The following is a 23754-nucleotide window of genomic DNA, read 5'->3' on the forward strand; positions in this document are numbered from 1 at the left end:
CTGAGCCGTGACATATAGGCAGAGGTGACCCCCCCCCCCCCGTTCAGTTAAAAGTTTCTGAACGCAGGGCGGGCGCAAGGGCGATAGGTAGGGCAGACGTTTTGATTGGCGTGAGGGAGGGCTCGCGCATCTGACACCTCTCAAACGAGGATGGAGAGCTCAAGGGTCTTAAATGTCACTACGGCAGGGAAAAAAGTACAACCGAATGCTCTTTATGTCCCAAAAAGATACACGGACGCAATGAGGGCAGTTGCAAAAAAAAAACAAAAACAAAATTAAATGGGTAATGAACCCGAGTGCCACAGACTCCCAATCACATGAGCATGCTATTAACCAGAGCGAACCCCGGAATCAATTAAGCATTCAGCTCCCTTAGCATGCTACACAGCAGACCAATGTAAGAAACAAACCGGCCTTTTTGTTCATTTTCGATATGCGTGTCTTGTGAAAAAATGCATTATTATGTAGGCACTCCAATAAAAGGTAAAATCATGTTCCCATTTGTGACCCCCTACTACCGCCATAGGATCATCTACAAAAAGTATGTCCTTAGATACTATCATACTGTATTAGGGTGCAGGATTGTGCTCGTTTTGCAACATCCACCTCTATAGGGCTGAATGGTTGTCACATTGGGGGTAGACTCAATACGCAGCGCCACCAACTACTCGGTTTAGAGACAGAGCTCCACCCAAGGTCGATCGCCCCCCAGCAAACCCCTATGCCTACCCCTGCTGCAGGAGCACGGGTCTAGCATTTACCTTGCACGGGTCTAGCATTTACCTTGTACGAGTCCGTAGCCAGCAGGATGTTAAACTCGCCCTCTCTGCCTTCCATGTTTAACAGCGGCGCGCTGAGCCTTCAGTCAATGTCTGTCCTACTGGCCCTCACGAGCAAGCATAGAGTGACCCTGGTCCTCCGCCCCCCACACAACCAAGTCCAACCTGCAGAGTAAGGGCAACCATGCAAAGAAAACAGCCGAAAACAAGCCCCGCCTTCAAAACGAGGCTAGTCCAAACGGCTGATCAATCAACGATCAGAACAACTTTCCAGAGAATCGGGCGGTTGAAGAGCACCGTTTGACTATAGGTGGGCGTCGAATGGACAACCTCAAAGCATATTGTTTTCTTGACAGAAGATTTTTTTGTACCTGCTATTGATAACTATATGCTTAATTTCATATTACACATGCATCTTTTGACCGTTAAAACAGAGCTAATACGCAGTTTACGGATCAAATGTTTAAATTATAGGGTACCTGCTCTATAAAGAGATAACTCACTCGTTGTATGTATATTGCTGGAGTGAAATTGAACAAATTCCATTTAATGATGGCCGTACATTTCCCTATATCACCAAATAAAGCTTGTTCGCGCTCCCCTCCTGCCCCTATTACCTTTTTTCTCGGAGCACCAATCTGGTGGGCGAGGACAAAGGAGGGGGGAGGGGGAGTGTATTGGACGTCAACGGTGACGAGTGTGGCAGCTCCACTTCAGAGAACCAGTTAGGGGTAAGGCTTTTGATGTTTAGTCACAAGACAAACGCTGAAAGGAACCCAACACCCCAAGAGGCGTGGCGTTCCCGGCACTTTTCTTTCGGTTTCGATTTCCCGAAAATCTTATGATATTTATTTGAAGCTGTAGCGCGGGTAGCGGGTATCTAGCAGCTGTCACACTGACCTCACTACCCTCTGGCACACACACTTTCGTTTCCTCCCATATGGCTCTTTCACGTGAAATGATTAACCATACAACCGGCCTGGGCTGTATTGCTTGCAAGCATCTCACTGTAATAACACAAATTTCCTAATTCCTATAATTAATGCATACTTTGCGATGAATTCTACAGCACTGTTTCGCTTCTAGTACACTTGGCCTGGTATACAAATAGTTTGAGTATTTTTCAGTGGGAAAATACCATTGAAAAAAGTTTGTATGGCCCGCCATTTCATACATCCCAGCTCTGTAAACTGGGATTTTAGACAAAATGTGTGCTATTTTTTCGCAGAATTTTACTTTTTTCTTCCTAACATAATATTCACGCAAATGTCCTGGCTATTTACCGGTAATCTCCTCCTAGTCCTCATTGACTCTCACTCCAATCAGCCTCGCTGGAACAGAGCACCTTAAACTCACTCCTAAGTCTACAACTATCAACTCTACTCTCACATCTAATGGCCAAGCTGACTACTTAACTGCAAACGTTTCCAACATTAGAGACTTTATCCTGACCTTCCTCACACTCCTTCCTTTTAAATTTTACACTCCACCTACTCGACCATCCTCAGCCTTTTATCTCCAACTTTAGTCACACTAATACTGACAAAGTAATATCTCTACTGATAAAGGCTAACATCTCTTGTGCCCCATCAGACCCTCTTGCTCCACAGCTAGTCGAGCATATTGCCCCTTTAGTGGCCTCTCAACTCGCTGAACTCTCCAACGGGTCCTTCGACTCTGCTTGCTTTTCCTCTGTTTTCAAAACAGCCATAGTCATCCCTCTCCTAAAACAACAAGGGGCTGACTGAACCTACCGACTAACTTTTGCCCTGTTTTTCTCTTTTTACACTACTCTAAAGTACTCAAAAGGGTTGTGTTCAACCGTCCTACTAATTTTTTAGACAACCACACCCTTCAAGACCTCCTTCAGGCAGGTTTTGGTTCCTGTCACTCCATTGAAACTGCTCTCATAAAGGTCTTCAACTTCATCACCTCTGCTAAGCACGCCAACCTATCCTCCATCCTAATTCACCTTACCTGCCTGCTGCCTTTGGCACTGTCGATCACTCTGATCTCCTTAATACTCTCTTTCTTCTTGGGATTCTTGATCAAGCCTTTGAGTGTATTGAATCCTATCTTGCACCTTGCCAATTCTCTGTCTCCTGGAGCAACAACACCTCTCAACTCACTCCTCTATCTGTTGGTGTTCCACAAGGCTCCGTCTTGGGTCCTCTCGTTTTGACACTCTACACCTCTGCTCTTGGGGAATTATATGATATATGATAGTTTATTTATATAGCGCCTATACACAATGTGTTTCAAAGCGCTTCAAGGAAAGGAAGGGAACAAGGGAAAATACGACGACATTCTTACAGGCCATGAACAGTAAAGATGTGAAATTAACTATCGTACTCGGCCTGACGACATTTCAGATAGTGCAAGTGCTAAGACATAGATAAGGAAGGGAGGGGGAGAGTGGGAAGGAAATGGAAACAGACAGGCGACTACCGTACTAGGCCTGACAACATTTCTGGTAGAGCCGGAGGAAAACAAAAGGTGATGGAGAGGGGTGCAGAAAGGGAGGGGAGGAACAAAACAAGTGACTATCGTACTAGGCCTGACAACATTTCAGATAGTGCTGGAGGGAGGGGGGGCAACAGTAAGGGGATAGGGGAGTGACAGACGAGGTTGCTATCATAGTAGGTCCAGGGACAATTCTGATAGAGTAAGTGCATAGAAGAAAGTAAGAGGAGGAGGGGGGGATAGGAAAAGGGAGAGGGGAGGGGAGGAGAGAACAGAGAGTAAGCAGTCAAAAAGAGTGGAGAAGCAAGAGAGGAGAGCGAATACAATTGCAGAAGTCAGTAGTAACACATAATGTTGCAAGCCAGGATACAAGATGAAGATGGAACAGCATGATTCAGGGCCACCATGAGTACAAGATGCAAAGGAAGTCCAGCATGAGAGTTGAGAAGGGTGACGCACCGTGAATCGATGAAGTCCATAAAAGTAAAATCAAGCATTGGCCACAAGACGATGATGGTGAAACCAGAATGTATCAGGACAGACCCATGAGTGCAGGAAGGGGGGCTGCACAAGGGAACAACACAGGGGCACCAGAGAGGGTGGGGATGGCCTGTTGGGACAGAGGGTGTAAACACATGTTGGTGCATGCTTACCTGCTGTTTTAGCAGGGGGTCGGACTCTGGATCCTCCTGGTCCGAACAGGTCCAAACAACAATAGCCCTTTTCTTTGACTGCCCTTCACTTTGGATGCCAGGGCGAGAGACACCCTTCATCTAAGAGTTAAGAGCAGGAAGGAAGAGGCAGGGCTAAGAAGGTGGGCGGGGCTTAGGCCAGGTGACCTAGATCCACTTACACCTGCTCCCCAGCTGCAAAGGAAAATAGGCTGGAGGGCTCCTTAAGTAGGGAAAAGAGTGCAAGCAGGAAGGCATCAGGTGGGCGGGGCTTGCTAAGTGGTGAAAAGGAGCGGCAAGCAGGATGGCACCAGGTGGGTGGGCTTGCTAAGTGGTGAAAATGAGCAGCAAGCAAGAAGGCACCAGGTGCGCAGGGCTTAGGCCAGGTGACCTAGATCCACTTACACCTGCTCCCCAGCTGCAAAGGAAAAGAGGCTGGAGGGCTCCTTAAGTAGGTAAAAGAGAGGCAAGCAGGAAGGCACCAGGTGGGCGGGGCTTGCTAAGTGGTGAAAAGGAGCGGCAAGCAGGAAGGGACCAGGTGGGCAGGGCTTAGGCCAGAAGGCCTAGATCCACTTACACCTGCTCCCCAGCTGGAATCTCCTCCTTTGGGTTCTTATACCAACTCCTTGTGGGTAACAGCCAAATCTTCTTCTCTTTTCTTGAACTCTGCTCTGATCTCTCTATCAACATTTCCAACTGTCTCTCTGCCATTAAATAATGGATGGCTTTGCACTCTCTGATATTAAACTTTACCAAACAGAGGTGCTTTTCTTCACTGCCAAAAGCTCTCTCTCATCTCTTCCTCTGCCTATCTAGTTCCTACCTGACACTCCCATGTACTCTTCAAAACAAGTTTACTTTGCCTATGTACCCACCCATTCATTCCTCATAGCCATGCTAATGCATATGCATATTCCCACCCATTACCTGCCTCTCTCTATAAACAATCCATCCTCCAGGGATCTCTTTTAGCCAGCACTAACCAGCAGTAATATCAACCCTTTTCCTGCCAGTGTTATTTGTTTATATATTTTTCTAATGTTCTAATTTCTCGGTAGTCTGCTGAGAGTTAATGGCTTATTTGCCGATGAATATTTTCTGTGTAAAAAAACTATTTTATCCAAGTGTACCTTCAGCCACTTAATCTATATCTGTTCCATGCACTGCCATCCTGTTAAAAACAAGAAATGACAAGTCAACACTTTCAGCTTGTTTATAGATATTGGATAGGCATTTGTCATGGACTGCTATCATTTGACCTGGTAATCACACCATTTTTCATCTGTTGCCATTTTATGGCAGGCTAGTACTGTTATGGCAGAGTCTGGCAAATGTTCTTCCATGCCTACACAAAAGCCAAAACTGTTTTCTTTGCAATGTGTGTTGTGAATAATTGGTACGGTACAGTGGAGACCCAGCTAGACCATATGAAGGCTAAAGTAAGTCACACTCCTTCCAAGCACACTTTATCTAAGAGCACTGGGCTACCTTTCTGCAGAGCCAGCCAAACTCAAACCAGAGACATTTAAATGGATCCGTTCGTAGACTATGTTTGATGGTGCCTGAGCTCCTGGCCTTCGCGGGAATGACTCAGTAGTAGTGCCACCTTTGGAACTATTTAAGCCTGCCAGGTAAACTAGACATGGGAATGTGGCAGAGGCCTCACTACGCGGCAATGGGCGAAGAGAGCCCACCAACAGCAGCAAGGATATCAGAGAGTGCTCATAGTGCAGATTAGAAAGGAGACATACCTCACACAGGGCAGCAAAGTTAGGGAGAGCAGGGTAGGAAGGGAAATAGTGTGGTCTCAGAGGGAAGGAAAAGGGAAGGCTTCATGTGGCAACAGAAGAAGGAAGGTCCCTGGTGGTAGCAATTTATGAAGGGGAGACATCTTGCAACCATCTGACTGTACACTGAATATGCTCTGCTGCTGCTTCTTGCCATAATACAGTATCCCATTACTGTACCCCCTTGCTGTGCAGGGCTCTGTTGCTTCACAGCCAGCCTTGCGCTATGTGAATTCCAATGCATATGCAGATATATCTATTCAGACCCATGGAATAACAACTCTCTATACCCTCTCCATAGCCATATCGTACTGACTGAAGGCTTCATATTCTTTCCTTCCAATCGTATTCATTATTGACCAACAGTGCATTCCACAGGGAGTGGCGAAAGGGACTGTTGTAATATAAAGACTACCAACATGTGAAAGAATACTCTGAAAGCCGTCATTTCCACTATTTGGTCAACGAGGGCTATTGTAATAATTAAACAAACATACGCATTTCCAATCAAACCTATAAACATTACAGTTCATTAAGATTAGTAAATCAATCAATAAAATAAACTAGAATGAACATTACATAAAAAAATCAATGTCTGGCAAGTAATCCGCATCAAGAGAGGAGACGTCGCAAATCCTTAAATGCAGTTACTGGTAATACGCTCACTGTGCTTTTTCCAGGCCTTCCAAATATGAAGGATACTACAGCAAATACCATAGGTTGGCTACAAGTTGAAAAAGCCCCAAAATTATCTTCCTGAAGATGAAATACGGTAGCCTCCATCAGTAAGGGGTTTAGCCACAACTGTGGACAGCACGGGTAATGTCTCCATAAAAAGAGAGTATGGACTACTGTTTCCTGTCCCCGCCCATAAGAATAGTGCAGGTCAGATGGTTGTGAGGATAGCCACTTCCCTGGTAGATCTTTGATGGCCAATATACCCAGTTGAAACTTAATGCATAGGGTACACATTTCAGGATCCCACATTCCATTTGAATATGGTTCCAGGGCACTAAAGCACTTATTCCACATAGAGGTGTGATCTTGAGTTTGCCCGCAGTTGGTCTAGCTGGGCGAACTAACACATGCCCCATATGCTGCCCTAATTATGTTAAGGGCATAAACGTAAAGAGTATTTGGTGCGTCCCACAAAGGATCTAAAAGTAACATAGTGCCCTTCTTATGTGTGCCAAGCATGGAAGGAAGGACGCCCCCTCTTAGGGCCATTATCTCCTGTGGATGGATCTACATAGTTTAACATGCTGTCTATGTAACATAAGGACCAGCTCGTGAGAATGTGACGCCAAGCTCCTTCCACTTAAACCCCTTTATGGACCCCAACACTTGCTTTAAACTTAAATTCCATTCCTTTGTCAGATAAGGAGCCCTACCCTTACCCCGGTACTGGTCATGTATACTTTTCAAACCAATATTCAGACTGGAGCCAGCACAGAAGTAGGTGCCATTACAGAGCAATGCCTGTCTTTGTTCTGTTGTTGCTATTAGTATAATTTTCCTTCAGACTACAGCCCCATTTTTTCAGCACTATGATTGAAGCCTTGCCTCGCATTGCACCCCACAGATCTCAACTCTGTGCCAATTCAACCTTTAAAAAAAATATCAGCCAATCTAGGAAAAAGTGAGGTCTGAAAGGTTAGCAGCGGGGAAACGTGCGTGGTAGTATGGAAGTGGAGGGGGCTGGCATGTCGATATACGACGTGGGTGGGCCGATCTGCACGCAGAGTACAGTTCAGTCCGATAGTTGTAGATCAATAGCGTATTTAACTTTCATGAAAAAATAAAAAATATTAAATCCCAAACTTAAGCAGCACGTTACATTTTGAAGCTAAAAATACAGTGGATTAACAGCCCTACCAAGGATCTATACCCAATTTTCAGTTTAAAATGCAGCTCGTTTGTCATGGAAAGTGCTTGTTTCAAAAAGACATTCAAATTCAATGTTTTGCTAAGTAGAAAACTACGGACAGAGGAAGAGAAAAGAGGAACACCTGTTTGGAAACATCTGCTGTTCGGTTTTTGAGAAGATAATGGCGCTTGATATGCTTATTATTAGCACCTCGTAGCACAGCATGTCTTTTAGAGGGCTGAACAACCGTCGAGACTACAAAAAACAGCATTCGTTTTCAATCTCAACCGTTTTTCACTTTTCCAAGAGACGTGCTGCACAAGGGGCTGGTGTAAATAGTCATATTAAGCGCCAATATCTTCTCAAAAAGGGCGCTTGCTATGCATACGTTTCCAAACATGTGTTCCTAATATATGGTTCAACAAAATATATCTAAATAGCTGCCAACAGGGTCACTTAAAGGGTAGAAAAATTGTAAGAAATTAATACAGAACGTTTTTTGGCTTCGAGGTTTTATACACATCAAAACATGGGGAAAATGCAAACTCTGTTGACCAAAATATATGCACGGAATAGTCATTCATGCTTATCATTCATGACTCATTGCCACTTCACATTTATAGAAACTCTTGACATTATTACTTTTTTGTATGACAAATGCAGAGTATATAGCATTCCTTTTGTGGCATGCAATGTTCCCTTCATTTGAGAACATGGTTCTCCTCATCTCTTTCATTAATGTGCATGGTATGTTGGGCTACAGCAGTAAAATAAAAATGCACTCAATTGTCTTAGCCGATATTATATTATATAGAGAGGCAGCTGGACTTTATGAAATGTGTTAGTCAAGCACTTCACTGTGTTAAATCAATATTCCCCTATTGTTTTTTAAGTGTGTGTTTTTTGGTTCATCTATAGGAATAACGGCAGGTGGCAGTCTCTGTTAAAATCTACTGTCTCAGATATCTCTTGGGATGCACAAAAGATAGGGCTCCGAAGACAGGATTTCTCGTCTTTCATTTTTACAAGGTATACAATTCAACACAAGGTCTATTAGCAATGAAATCTTCTAAAGCAAAAGTCTCTCTCTCCTTTTGTGATGCCAAGTCTCCTTGTCCCTCAAGCTGGGGACAGTCCTTCTACTCTAACTAGATGCTGGCTTTCGTGGGTTCTGTATCCACTGATGTCCACCACCAAGTTTCCTCCAGAGATCCAGTCCCAAGACCACTTAACTGACTTGACATCCCACTGCATCACCCCCAACGGTTGTATGTACAACTTAAGTTAGATTTAGAGTTGAAGCCAGGCCTTCCGCCTATCCCTCTCAAGGCAGATGGGGAGCAGGTGCAAGTGGATCTAGGTCACCTGGCCTAAGCCCCGCCCACCTGGTACCTTCCTGCCTGCTGCTCTTTTTCACCACTTAGCAAGCCCCGGCCACCTGGTGCCTTCCTTCACCATCACTGTCTTGTGGCCAATGCTGGATTTGACTTTTATGGACTTCATTCATTCACGGTGCGTCACTCTTTCTCAACTCTCATGCTGGACTTCCTTTGTATCCTGTACTCATGGTGACCCTGAATCATGCTGTTCCCATCTTCATCTTGTATCCTGGCTTTCAACATTATGTGTTACTACTGACTTCTGCAATTGTATTCGCTCTCCACTCTTGCTTCTCCACTCTTTTTGACTGCTTACTCTCTTTTCTCTTCTCCTTTCCCTTCTCCCTTTTCCTATCGCCTCCCCTTACTTTCTTCTATGCACTTACTCTATCAGAATTGTCCCTGGACCTAATATGATAGCAACCTCGTCTGTTTCCTCCACCCTCCCATTACTTTATTTTTCCTCCCCAATACCCCTCCAGCACTATCTGAAATGTCGTCAGGCCTAGTATGATAGTCGCTTGTTTTGTTCCTCCCCTCCCTTTCTGCACCCCTCTCCATCACCTTTTGTTTTTCTCCGGCTCTACCAGAAATGTCGTCAGGCCTAGTACGGTAGTCGCCTGTCTGTTTCCATTTCCTTCCCACTCTCCCCCCCCTTCCTTATCTATGTCTTAGCTCTTGCACTATCTGAAATGTCGTCAGGCCGAGTACGATAGTTGATTTTGCATCCTTACTGTTCATGCCCTGTAAGAATGTGGTTGTATTTTCCTTTGTTCCCTCCCTTGCCTGGAAGCACTTTGAAACACATTGTGTATAGGCGCTATATAAATAAACTATCATATATCATATCAAGTATCCAGACCAGATTGTCAACTTTGGAATCTTACCCCTGTGTGATGTCGGGCGTGGGCTGGTGTTGGAGGCCGACACTGGAGGTAGGCCTGACAAGGCCGTATGGCGCAGCGCATCGCTGCGCACAAACGGACATGACTACTCATGAGGCTGCATAAACCCGGACTGGCGTTGTTACGCCAGTTCCGGTGATACCTTTATTTCCGCTCTCCCCGCCCCTAACACGTGACCGGGAAACTCTCCGGCACGTGACACCACATTCCTCCCCAACTTGGAATGTTTTTCACAACACTTAACAATAACACATCACAACAGGTGTAGTCTATTCTTGTCTCTCGGATTTTATCTGGGCAGGCTCACCTGCTGGTAGATGCGGTCTACCACATACCCCTGGAGGCGGGACGAAGGTTTTGGCCCTTCCTTCAGGTGGTATCGGGGATGGCTTCTCTCCGGATCGTCCGCCAGAGGGCTTTCAGGCCGGACTTCATCTTCTTGCCGGTTGGGTGTCCTTGGCTCTCGTGGCACTTCATAAGTTCCGGGTGTCCTTTGGCTTTGCAGTCGAAAGGGCGATCCGGTTCCTTCCCTTGCGGCTCTCGGGCTTTCTTCCAATAGCTTGGGCGGTACTTTTCTGAAGTGTGAAATTTTCCTCGTCACTGTCTCATTTCCCCTGGTGGCGGTGATCATGCTGTGATTCGTGGCACTGACTGTCCAGGGTTGGAATTAGAAATTTAGGGAAATCCTCTTGGGTGTGGCTCGGTTATTGACGATGACTGTGTCTCCGGATGCTAGTTCCCGGTGGCTGGCCCGTCAACTGATACTCTCCTGTTCGTTTCGTTTCGCCCTCCTGGCATCCATGGTTGGGAGGTCTGGCTCAGGCGCGACCCACCTTAGGAGTATGGGGAGCGCCGCCTGTATGGGTACCCCAAACATAAGTGCTGCTGGGCTGATTCCTGTTGAGGAGTGCGGGGTCTGCCTGTGGGTCCTCAGGAAACGATACACTGCTTTCAGCCAGGAGTGTCCCCGTTCCTTTGCGATGCAGATGACTTTGTTGAGTGACCGCATGAATCGTTCGGCAACGGCGTTCGCTTGTGGCCATCCTGGGGTGATCCGCTTGTGTCGTACGTTGAGATCCTGGAAGAATTGGAGTAGCACTTAGCTGGTGAAGGGTGGCTTGTTGTCGCTCTTGATTTTTGATGGGATTCCGTGTATTGCAAACAGTTTCTCCAATGCTAGAGTCATGGTCTCAGCGTTGGTGGATGCCACGTGTTCGACTTCGGGATATCTGCTGAATTCGTCGACCAGGACGAGTAGGTAGCCTTCTCCAGCAATGGTGCAGTAATCAATGCTGATGGCTTCCCACCGCTTGCTGCTTCTCTGGGCGCTGATGATGGGTTCTGGGTTCTCGGCTCCCCGGGTGGCTTGGCAGGCTGCACAGGACCCCAAAAGATCCATCACTTGCTGTTGCATGTTGGGCATCCACATCCTGGATTTTAGGTATGCTGTTGTTTTCACGATGCCTTGATGCCCGCTGTGGGCTAGTTTGAGAGCCCTTTCTTTTAGTGATGTGGGCAACACGATTCAGTGACCTTTGAGTATTACCCCTTCAGGGGCAACTGTAAGTTTGTGGCGTATCCCGAACAGTGTTTGAAGTTTCACTTGGGCAGATGTGGTGCGCTGAGCCATGGAGGTAAGGAAGTTCTTCCAATTCTCTGATTGGATGGTGGCGGTGGTGTGGGTTAAGATGGCATCCGCCCCTGTCTCGTTGGCTATCTCTTGCAGAGTCAGGGCCCGTGATCGGGCGCAGGCCACTATGTGGCACACATGTTCATCTGTCTCCATCGCGTGGCGTTCTTCCTGATTTGTGGCAGGTCGTGGGTGACGAGACAGGTAGTCGGCTGGGTTATCCATCCCTGGTCGGTATTCCACCTCTATGTTGTAGGGCTAGAGCTGTAGCATCCACTTTTCGATGCGTGCTGCGGGATGGGGCGCTGATCCTCTGAATATTGGAATGAGTGGTTTGTGGTCCGAGAACACTTTTGCCTGTTTGCCCAGCAGGTAGACTTTGAAGTCTCTGCATCCCCACAGGATTGCGAGGGCCTCCTTTTCTATGTGCGCGTAATTTTGTTCAGTTTTGGTTAGCGCACGACTGGCAAAAGCGATGGGGTGGATGTTTCTGTCATTGTCAGTTTGGGTAAGTACAGTCCCTAGGCCGACTGGGCTGGCATCGACTAGGAGTTCAGTGTGTCTCTCAATGTCAAAAAATGCCATTGTTGTGGAGGCAGATAGGGTGTCTTTGATTCGCTGGAAGACTTGTTGGTGAGTTGGCGACCATTCCCACTTTTGGTCCTTTTTTGTTAGTTCGCAGAGGGGACTTGCAATGGTGGCGAGGTCTGGAATGAATCTCGCGCAGTACGTTGCCACTCCCATTAAGCTCCTTACTTCTGTGGCAGATTGGGGGGCCCTGGTGCTTTTGATGTCGTTGCCTTTAGCAGGATCCAGCGACACTCATCTTGCGTTGAAGATGTATCCAAAGAAGCATAGTCCTTCTTTTCCAAATTCGCACTTTTCGGCATTTAAGGTCAGTCCAGCTTCTTCTAGCCTATGTAGGACTGCCGTCAGGTGCTTGTGGTGTTCTTTTTCGTTGGATGCATATACGATGATGCCACTGCTAATGTTCGTTGTCCCTTCTAGCCCAGTGAGGACTTTCCGGATCTCATGCTGAAATACTTCAGCAGCTGATGATATTCCGAAGTTTAGCTGCTTGTAGCGTCTCAGTCCGAGGTGGGATGAGAACGTGGTGATGTATCTCGACTCCTTGGCTAGTTTGAGTTGATGGTAACTGGACCTAAGGTCCAGCTTGCTGAATATTGTTGCCCCCGTTAGGTCGACAATAAGTTTGTCTATTGTTGGTGTAATATGGCGTTATCTCTTGATGGCTGCATTGGTGAGCCTCATGTCAATGCAGATTCGTACTGCGTTGGGTTGTTTGGGTTTTTTCGCGACTACCATGGAGGATACCTACGGGGTTGGTCCTGAGGTCTTCTCTATTATGCCAGCCTTTTCTTGTTTGTCAAGTTCTTTTTCCACAGCCTCTCTCATGTGGAATGGTACTCGGCGATGGCGTACAGCTTTTGGTTCGATGGTGGAGTCAATGTGGAGTTTGATGGATCTGCCTCTCAGGCATCCGATGCCTTGGAATACCTTGTGATGTTGCTCTAGCAGGTCGTCGATTCCCTTGTGTTGGATGCTGAAGGCAATTGGAATTAATTTCAGTTTTTCGGTGGTTCTACAGCTTAGTAGTGTTTTCGCAGCCAGCGTCGACGACGTAGATTCGTGCTCGGCACATGGTGTTGTTGTGGGAGAATGACCCTTGCACCGGCAGGGGTTTCTTGCAGCTGTATGCATATAGTCGAACTTTCCTTTCTTGGAGTTTGGGCCTTAGGTGGAGCTTGTTGAACGCTGATACTGGCATCACGTTGACGGTTGCACCCGTGTCTATGACCACGCGCAGTGGCTCTCTGTCTGAGATGACCGTGCTTGATGGCCTCTTCCGTTGTTTGGACCGTTGCGGTTCTACGGCTGAGATGACGTGTACACGGTGTTTCCGTTTGCCGGTTTATCTCCGTTTTTCTGTGTCTCTTCTGTCGGGGGATGCGCTGTCCTCACTGTCCTCACTTTCACTTGTGTCTGTTGACCTCTGGGTGTGGTCTACCGCTTTTGCCCTTCCTTTCTTGCTTGGTTGGCGAGGTGTTTCTTGGGGAGCGATTTCTTTCAGCGTTCTTGTGTCAGCCGCAGTGTTTGCTCTCGGTCGCTTCTGTTTGGTGGATTTAGGCAGACTGCTGCGTAGTGGTTAAGGCGGTTGCACTTTCGGCATGTTGATCCCCATGCGGGGCAAGATTCTCCCCTGTCCCGTGGGCCGCCGCAACATTTGCATGCATTGTCTCTTCCTTGCAACGTTTGGGGTTTGGAAGTGTTTCCTCTTCACTTGCTTTGTTCATGGGTGTTCTGGTGCCTCGATATGGCTGCAACGTCTTCCGTTGGTTTAGGGTTGTCGAGCAGGAGTTGTTGGATTGCTGCCACGATTACCACTCCCTGGTCTTCTGTTTGTTCATGAAGACACGCCATTTCCAGAATTCGGAACAGGCGTATGTTCCTCTCTGATAGGATAGCCCTCCTCAGTTTTTCAGATGAAATCCCGTTTATTATTTGGGGATGGATGGCAAACTCTTTGTTGGGGAACTCGCTGCTGACTGCCATTTCGCGTGGAATTTGTCCACGGTCTTATTTTCATGCTGTCTGGCCATGCAGAAATGGAATCGTTCATAGTCAGGATTGAGGTTGGGCCTGAACATGTTAGTGAGTGCGTTCTTTGCAGCGTCGCAGCTGTCCGCGTCTCTGCGATCTGGGATAGCGTTGAACAGGCGTAGCACTGCTGCTCTGATGTTGAGCAGGAGGACTGTGCATTTCTTCTTCGCTAATGTGATCTCCCTTGCGTCGAGGTGCATTTCAAACTGCTGCTGCCAGATCTCCCAGCGAATGGCTGCTCCCGTGGTGAAGGGGTCAAAAGGCGGCATGAGGGTGGTGAGAGCTGGGTCTGGGTGATCTGGGTTGGCACTCCTCCCTGCTGATGGGCTTGCGCTAGCTCTCGAGGGGCTTGTCTCGGCGCTGGCCATGGTTGGCGATGTGGTGTTTCCACTCGTGAGAAATTGGAGATATACAGTGGATGCAGCTACGGATGGTAGTGGGGCTGCGCCCTTCCTTGGGTGAGAGGGGCTTTATATGGTCCCAGGCTTGTTCCTGGTCTTTTGATTGCACTCACCAATGTCCTGAGGTTGATGCTTTTGAGTGCTTGAAATGCCACTTGTTGTCTGCAGTGCTGTCTCCCTGGCATGTGGTGCTTGGAGATCCTTGTTGCTTGCTGTGGTGGATGAACCTGTGTCTGCCGGCGTGTTCGTTCCTTCTACGGAACGTTGGGGTGTGAGAATCAAGTTCTGCTTCCTTTTCCATTTAGAGGGACAGCTTTGGAATGTTGGGGGTGTGGAAAAGAGGCTCTGCGTCCTTGTTTGTTGATCAGCCGTGTTCTGGAATGTTTGGGGTGTGAAACTGAGGCTCCGCTTCCACGCGTATTGATACACGGCTCTGCGGGATGTTAGTAGGCCTCATGGAGTGCTGGACCTGGTGTCGGGGGGAAATTCTGCCGGGGTCGGCCGGGCCGTCCGCAGACCTCCGGGCAGGGAGGCCCCAACTCCTCCCGTATATCCCAGACGAGATTGAGTATGAGACACACACAAGGAGCAAGGTGACTCTGCTGTTTATTTAGACAAAACGGCAGGGATGGGTCAAGGAGCGTACGCGTTCGTCCTGACACACACACAATCGTGGGGCTCGCAGGCCCTTTTTACTGCATTATGACGCGCTACTTGCGTCACTTCAGAAAGTTAACAAAAAACCTATCGCCACTCTTAATTGGTTGCTCGAGTGGTAGGGTTAGTATAGTACACATATAGAGAATGATATTAGTGGACAAGGTGTAGTCAGGTGGTATATCTGGGTTGTCCCTACAATTAGATACATAAGAATTGTTACATGAAGACTCCTGAGGATTGGCTAGTATTACTGACGTCTGAGATAAGAGCCCCATGTTCTGATTGGTGCATCCGTGAGCTTCCCAGCCTGGGACCACCGTTGTTCCCAGCTCTCGGTGTACCTGTGTTTGCAACAATGTTTCAATATGGGTACGTGCAGACAATATGAGGATTTATTCATAGGTGGAAGGCTGACCGCTCCCACTGTAGCAGATGTCCATTGAGCCTTTCAAGTGTATCGGCCTGTGTCTCGTAGTGAGGGACCCAGACGCCTTTTCTCTCCTGGGTTTTGGCATCTCGTCAGGTTCGGCTTGGTCACGTGGGGAGGGACCGTGAAAGAGGCAGAATTCTGCACAATTAATATTGTTTTTTCTACTGCGCGTCTGGTTTAATTTGTCGGCGTGCCTTTATCGTTGAGGCGCGGAGTGCGAGGTTGCAACATCGTGCCTTTGATGATTTGTTCTTGGATGTGGGTTTGCAACATTGCGACCTTGGCTGGTTGCTCCACCGTGTTCTTTCTGCAGGATCAGCAACCTGACTCTTGCTTTGTTAATGTCCACGGGAGCTCTTGTTTGAGGCCTACTCGGGCCTGGTGCTTAAGTAGTCTGTTTGGTGCATAGGTGCTTTTAGGTTATAATAGCATATATTTCCATGACCAGTATCGTGTTTCCATTATACCTCTCATGGTGGTAACGGGTTTCAAGAGAAGCGTGAGCAAGCGTTATAGATGAGTTCATGATGCGTCTTGCGTTTCTGCGTTCTGAAAGCCTATGTAAAAATAATAAAGATGCACGTCCGTGAATATGCCTGTCGCCTACGTCAGAGCACTGAGTATGTTCTTCGTGTAGATTGGTGTGGAAATGTTAAGTGTGTATATTTGTACAGATGTGCTTCCCGTTGTCTAGGTCGTCATGGCATCTCTAACGATGTGTGGTTTTTAGTCTAGCTGATCCGAGCCGCAGGTGTCGGCATGGCCAGTGCGGGCTGCTGGGCAGGCAGGTGGACACATCCGTATGTTCCTGTACCAGGGTACCTGGTCGTCTGGTAAATGGACAAACTCTTCTCGCGGCGGGTGTCTGGGCCGTGACCCTCTAGGCCAAGCGCGAGAGGTGAAGGACGGGAGCCTGGTCTTCCATTCTCCCACTTCAGTCCCCCCTCTGGTCGACTTGTCGACCACAAACATATCCTTCTCGTTATCTCCTCTTACCCTCCATATCTTAGTTATCCCTCCGAGATGTCCATAATGGTTTACATGATCTTCAAATGACCAATACATGTATTCACATGTTCCTCCAGGAGTACAGTATACCCATCTTCCTATGTAGCTCCTGGGGTTCCTTGGGTTCTCGATCTTCACTGATGGTGGGTCTAGATGATTGGTGATGATTTGGGTGCGCAACTTCTCCCTTTCTTGTATTATCACACCTGTATGCTGGCCGTCATCTGCTGGCATTAAGGGGTGCATTCCCACCATTTCCAGCAACTCGTCAGTCGTGCGTGCCTTCCGGGCCTTCCAAAATCTAATTATGATCAGGGTAGCTCCAGCCAAAATAGTACACCCCACTATTATTTTCAGTCCATCTGACAGCCAAGATGGCATCCATGACCATAATAGTGAAAACCAGCTCTTATCCTTGTCTACACCGTTACTTTCGTCCATCATTTTGGAGTGCATCTGGGCCAATTGTGAAACTGCTTCTGTCAGTGTACCATTGTCAGCATCGTTGGCAGGTATGAACGTGCAGCAAGATTGTCCTATCTTTGCACAAACTCCTCCTTCCATTGCTGTGAGAAGGTCCAATACATATCTGTTCTGGAGTGCTACCATCCTTACAGCTCGCAGCTCCTCTTTAATTGCGTTGAACCCATTTACTGTTGAATTGATGGTCATCATTAGTTCCCATCTGGTTATTTGGAGCCATTTTGCGTTTGCGTATGCCTGCAGTCCCGGATGTATTATTGAGGAGAAGAACATTGCTGCTCTGCTGAATAGTCTGTGTTCTGGCGGTATTGATGTTAGTTCCGTTTCCGACCTTCCCCACAGGTAATTTCCTGTCAGTGGCTCTCCTTGTCTCTTTCTCCTATTTAGGACAGTATCATTGCTGTTGGTCCTGTTCTCTTGCTCCTTCTGAAGTGGTGCAGATCTCTTTCTTCTCCTATCCCCTTCATCCATTTTAGGAAATTTCGCCACATCGACATGCTTCTTAGGTACCACTAGTGATGGTACATTGACGTGTACCATTGTGCACACACCATTCCACAGGGGAGGCAGTGTATGATATGCCTTTTCTCCGCAGGCCCAATAATGGTCAATTATTACTGCTGTTCCCGCTCCCCCCTCAGGTAACTCCATCACGCTTGCACAATTGGTGTTATATCCTACGTCCACCTCTCCTTTATGCTGGTAGCATACTTTGGGCGCAGTCAATGGTAGTATAGTTATTGGGTCTTCATCTTCTTCTACCCACGTGAGCATTGGTACATACTTGATCCACGTCGTCCAACATCGATGATTGTGTGTCTCGATAGTTGAGATAGTTTCTTTTGTTACCATGTTGCTGCCAATCACTCCTATCTCCCAGCTGTTGCCCAGATACACCTTTCCTGTTATCGTCAGTAGCGGCCTCTCCCAGCATCCTTGTTTACCCGGAACTTCAGTGGCGTACCAATCACATGGTAGATACTGCAGTGTTACCTTCTTTGTTTCTCCTTTTGCAGGGCCACTTGTTATGTACCTGAATGCTTCAGCATGTAAACTGGTCTTGTGATAACTCAGATAGGTCTTGAGGAAGTTGTTTTCATATGGGTATGAGTCTCGTGTTTTCCATGTCATGTGCACTACTGTTCCTTGAAATCTTCCTTTCGTTTGGAACAGGGCCAAATAGATTATGCACTGTGCTGTTTTTTCATCTATTTCTGTGGCAACAAATGTTCGTGAAGCGCTCATGGCGTATGGTATTAATGAGCAAACGTAACAGCTGTCCTCGGTTGTCTGCTTACCAATGCGGGTCATGTGCTGGTACCATATGTTGTTTGCGACGTGTGCTGAATCTTGTACATAATTATCAATACCTTTATTGTCTGAGTATGTGCTGCGTTTAACTCTATTTTGCTTGGGTGCAAAATTACTATTACCACCTGACGTAACACCTGTTGCAGCAGGGAACGGGGGTATATTAGGTTTGGGTGCAGCAATAAAATCGATAGCATAGCTGTACTGCCAGACAGAGGCAGCCAAGAACCCGGTGATCATCAAAATCCCTATTATTTTTATTACATATGCTAATCTCACCGGCATTTTGCTCTTACCTTGCTGCAGTCCTGGCAGCGTATTCTTGCGACGTTAAAGTTGCCCGCCTAAAAATTCTCAAAAGTGCTCGTTATTAAATGTTAGTTTTGTTTCCTTTAAGCTCTCCCTATCAAGTAGTCATTCAGTGCCCAGGCGAAGAGCTGCTCCCACGCTACTCTAAGTGATCGGTCTCTTAGGACCGGCAAGTATGGGCGGAGGTGGGGCATGTAATATTCTATGGCCAGGAGGAAGGCTGTGTAGTAGACACGTACCCTTCTCTTTTTTAGGTATGTTGGCCTTTTTATTTCGTATACAAATTGGTGTGACAATTCTTCTGGGTAGTTATCGTCTGGCAGCACCATCTACGCCTGTACACTGAACTTGTTAATTAGCTTTTTCTTAACAATACAATATTACGCAGTTCCTGTATGTGCGAGAGAAAAAAGAGAACATTCACGTGTTTACATGTGTATTGGTGCAAGCAATGTCCTTCAGTTTTAGTTACAACTGTACTTAGCAGTCAATGGGGGGGGGGTTTGCGCTCAGATGGCGGAAGTATTTTTACTCTTTGAGCGTGTGACCATGGGGTGGGCAGTATGGGGATCACCCCCTTCTTCGTCAGTTATTGTCTCCGAGGGAACAATTGGGTCGTTGTCTGTGGTGGAACTTTCTTCCGCTGTCGGGGATGTTGTTGCTGTTCTTCCAATGGACCTGTCGTTGGCGCTGGGGCGGGTCTGCAGTTTGTAGATCTTTACGTCATGTAGGTGGTTCCAGGCACGCTTATCCTTTAGTTTTACTGCTCTTGTTGATACGTCCTCTACCAGATGGGGGCCAGTGAACCTCTTCTCGTTCCACTTTCTATTGAAATTGCGAAGTAGCACGTGGTCACCTTTGGCAAGTTTGCACAAGTTCTCCTTTCCCAATTCTGTACTTGCGCCTTTTTCTTGATTGCTGGTAGACCCGCCCCGTGTGCGCTCGAGCTGTTGAGACACAAACACGACACTAGTAATCAAGGAAGACACATATTGATACATTTCATCACCTAACACACTCGCTGAACTTTCGTGGTCGGTGAATGCCCTTGACGTTGGGGTTAGGGGAAGGCGCATTTGACGTCCAGTAACCACTTCGTGAGGGGTGAGGTGGTGGTCGGACCCTGGCCTATTTCTAAGTTCAAATAAAGCTAACGGAAGGCAATACAACCAACTTTTCTTTGTTGTTTGTTGTATTTTTGCAATTGCCTCCTTCAATAAGCCATTCAGGCGTTCACATACGCCATTAGCCTGTGGGTGGTATGCACATGCAAATTTGTGTTTAATGTTCAGCAGGGATGTGATATGTTGGAACATTTCGTTTGCGAAATGTGGGCCGTTGTCTGATCTTAATACCTCGCACACTCCCCACCTGGGGAAGACCTCCCTTACTATGAATTTGGCTGCTCTAAACGCATCAGGGTGTGAACAGGGCCCTGCTTCAATCCACCTAGAAAATGGGCATACTACTACAATCATATACCTATTACCTTGACATATGTTGATCATATCAACATAGTCAATGTGAAGGTGCCGAAAAGGTCCTTCTGGCCGGGGTATGGTACCTCTTATCACTTTTAGAGTATGACCGGCCGTAAACTGTTGACATGTGAGGCAATTGCTGATAAAATTTGACACATGAGAGTTTAACTCAGGACAAAACCAATCTTCTCTAATTCGTGCTGCGATTATTTCCTTGCCTGTATGGGCAGGGTGATGTAATTGGCTCAGGGCGGTATTTAACAGTGCCAACGGTATTACAACTTTCCCCGTGCCACCCTGGCGCCATAGTGCGTCGGTTGGGGACATTGTACATCCTCTTTTTACCCATACTTCTTTTTCGGCCATTGGTGCAGCCGCTTGTAGTTCCATAATCTGTGTGGCTGGGAGATGGGTGTACCCTTCTTTTATTACCATCTCCCTAGCTATTCCCCTCCCTCTCCCTCTCTGTGAGTCTGTGGGGTTCCATATCTCACCAAAGTATGCAGCATATTTCGCATGTGCATCTGCTGCTGCATTCCCTTTTGAGACGTAGTCTTCACCATTGGTGTGTGCGGTGCATTTGACTAGGGCTAGTTCTTGGGGGTCGTTTATTACTTCAATTAGTTCAGCCAACAAGAGGGCATGTTGTACTGGAGTGCCATCAGCTCTCCTAAACCCTCTTCTTCTCCATTTTGATAACCCTGAGTGGACAGTGGATGTAACATATGCACTGTCGGAATATATGGTTACTCTTTTATTAAAACTTTCCTTTAATGCCAATATTAGTGCAACCAGTTCCGCGGCTTGAGCAGAGTAGTGCTGTGGTAATTGTACACACTTCATAGCCACACACACCGGCGCCTCCATCATTTTTACTACTGCTGCCCCAGTCCTTCGTATCCCATCTCCTTGATCAATAGTTGATGACCCATCAATAAACAAAAGCTCACCTCCCTCTAGTGCGTTTTCTTCAACTTTTCTAGTACATGAGTACATTTTAGTTATTTGGGTGCAGTCGTGGGCGTAATCTCCCTCTTCAATTACTTCTGCTAGGAACCTTGCAGGGTTAACCGTGCTACATCTAACAATTGCTAGTTCAGCTTTAGACAAAATAATCTCATAACCTGATGCCCTCTGTGTCGTTAGTGTGGACTTAGGTTTATTCAATATCGCAAATAGTGCATGTTCCACAAACAGTGTAGTTGGACACCCCATAGTTATTGCTGATGCTTTTTCTACTGCAAAAGCAGCTGCAGCAAGACCTTGTTCACAAGGGAAGTGGCCTAACATCACAGGGTCTAAGTGTCCGCTGTAAAATGCTACTGGTTTATATCCCATGCTCGTTTTTTGTGCCAATACTGCTTTCATCACTGCTGAGTCGCAATGTGAAAATATAAAAAAGCGTTGCTCATAGTCTGGGGATGCCAGTACTGGAGCAGTTGATATCGCGTCTTTCAATTCGTCAAATGCCTCCCTCATTTCCATAGTCCATCCCAACTTTTTCTCCCCTTTATTTGCTTCCTTCAAACCCTCAAGCAGGGGTCCTATGTATGAGCTGTAATCAAATACCCATGCTCTACAGTAGTTGCACAGCCCCAGAAATTGCTGCAGTTCTCTCACAGTCTGTGGCACGGGAGTGCTTGAGATGGCCTGTGCTCTTTGTGGTGCAATCCTTCTTCCATGTTGGGATATCAGTTGGCCAATGTAAAGTACCTGTTCCTGACAGTATTGTATCTTTTCCATGTCTACCTTGTACCCCTTTTCAGCCAATATTGTCAACATCTTTAAGGAGTCCTCTCTACATTTACTTTCGTTTGTACTGCAAATTATTATGTCATCCACATACTGTAACACTGTGCTTTCCACCTCAACGTTACCCAAATCCATCTGTATTACTCTATTGAAAATTGAGGGTGATTCACAATACCCCTGTGGTAATCTGGTATGTTTCCACTTTGTATTTCGGTAAGTGAAGCTTGTCAGATCTTGTGAGTCTGGGTGTAATGGTATTGAGAAAAACGCATTTTTAAGGTCAATTACTGTAAATCGTGATGCTTCTGCTGGAATGCCACACAATATTGTGGCCGGGTTTGCTGTTACTGGATACTCTGCTTCTACTATGTTGTTTAAGGGTCTGAGGTCCTGTATGAAGCGCCAAGACCCCCCTTTAGCCTTGCGCACCGGGTACACAGCTGTGTTACATGGTGATTCTGAGGGGACCAATATGCCATTGTTTATAAGGGCCGTTATGGTTTCATATATGCCTTCATCTGCCTCTTTTGACAATGGGTACTGTTTCACTCTTGGTAGTATGGCACCTTTTTTCAATTTTATCCTTACACCCCCTATGCTTTTTATGCATCCCACGTCATAAGGGCTAATAGTCCATAATGATTTGGGCACCTTTGACATATCTTCCTTAAAAAATGGGACTGGGGTGCCTGCGGGTGCCTCAAGTGCCATTGCAATTTTCTGTGCTACTTGTTTGTGAGCCACTCTTAGCCATATTTCTACACTCATCATGAACACCATTTCATCTTCTTCCTTTTCTTCTGAGAACAGCTCTTCATCTGACACCTGGGTCAGCCTACATCCTTCTGCTAGTGCTATCACCGCCCTCCATGCTCTCCCTTCTTTATCTTGGGCGTGCACAGCAACATAATCAGCTGTTGCAATAATGCTCTCAATGTCTATTACAAACACCTTCCCTTCCAGTTCATTAACTGGTGTTTCTGGTCGGAACAGATAGGCTGCTGGCCTCCTCCATATTTTCCCTTCTATCCCTGGCATCCATGCAAATGCCATGTCTGTGCCATACTGGAATAGCTCGCCATCTACTGGCTCCGCCCTAATCGCTGTCTGTCCACAGTATGCTTGCAAAATCTGTCGTGCTGCGAGCATGTTAATCCCTGGAGTAGAGCAAATTATGCCATCCTCTGTAAAGGAGATCGTCATATTCAACCTGTTCATTATGTCTCTCCCCAGTATCTTTACTGGTGAGGCACTATAATACAAAAGTGGGACTGACAGATCATAATCTCCAATAGATAATGGAACGTTATCAGTAAATGGAACCAACCCCTTAGCCCCAGAAAATCCTTGGGTGTTCATGGCTTCACCTGACATTTTAAATTTACCTTCCCTTATGCAAGACCGGGTTGCCCCGGTGTCAACAAGAAATGATAATTTTTTGTCACCTATCGTTACCTCTATGCGTGGTTCCTCCGCACTATTAGGTGTTACTGACAGGATGGGACACACCAAGGCCGTCTGTGGGCTGGCCTATTGGGGGTACAATGATTGGCCATTCCCTGTGTAAGGGTTGTGTCCCAACACCGTCACCCTACCCAATTGCGTTTGTTGAGTTTGGGGTGGTGGTTGTATTAACGCTACTTGTTGTTGTGGCGGTGGCAGTTGTTGTGTTATTTGTTGTTGTGGCAGTGAATAGGTTTGTGGCTGTTGTGTTGTTTGTTGTTGTGGGTCACTCCCTTTTTGTGACATCTGCTGTTGTTGTATGCCCTGCTGTTCTTGTGAGGTCCTAGGTTGTGCTTGTTCATTCCATGCCGGT

General features: G+C 46.8%; 1 protein-coding gene and 1 long non-coding RNA gene across 2 annotated transcripts in view; one reads left to right on the forward strand and one right to left on the reverse strand.

Annotated features, from left to right (window-relative positions):
* The window catches only part of NAMPT (nicotinamide phosphoribosyltransferase), a 559899-nt gene extending 558960 nt beyond the window's left edge, over window positions 1-939 (reverse strand). Inside the window, exon 1 of the mRNA XM_069629129.1 lies at window positions 784-939. Coding sequence (XP_069485230.1) covers window positions 784-837 — 54 coding nt within the window. The 5' untranslated portion in view covers window positions 838-939. The remainder of the gene's footprint in view (window positions 1-783) is intronic.
* A 518-nt stretch (window positions 940-1457) lies between these two features.
* LOC138513958 (uncharacterized) overlaps window positions 1458-23754 on the forward strand; it is a 47711-nt gene continuing 25414 nt past the window's right edge. The window contains exons 1-2 of the long non-coding RNA XR_011281850.1: window positions 1458-1510; window positions 8486-8596. This is a non-coding gene — a long non-coding RNA (uncharacterized lncRNA). The remainder of the gene's footprint in view (window positions 1511-8485; window positions 8597-23754) is intronic.

Source organism: Ambystoma mexicanum, chromosome 12 (assembly GCF_040938575.1).
Source record: "Ambystoma mexicanum isolate Mex_15411 chromosome 12, UKY_AmexF1_1, whole genome shotgun sequence".
NCBI classification, from domain to species: domain Eukaryota; kingdom Metazoa; phylum Chordata; class Amphibia; order Caudata; family Ambystomatidae; genus Ambystoma; species Ambystoma mexicanum.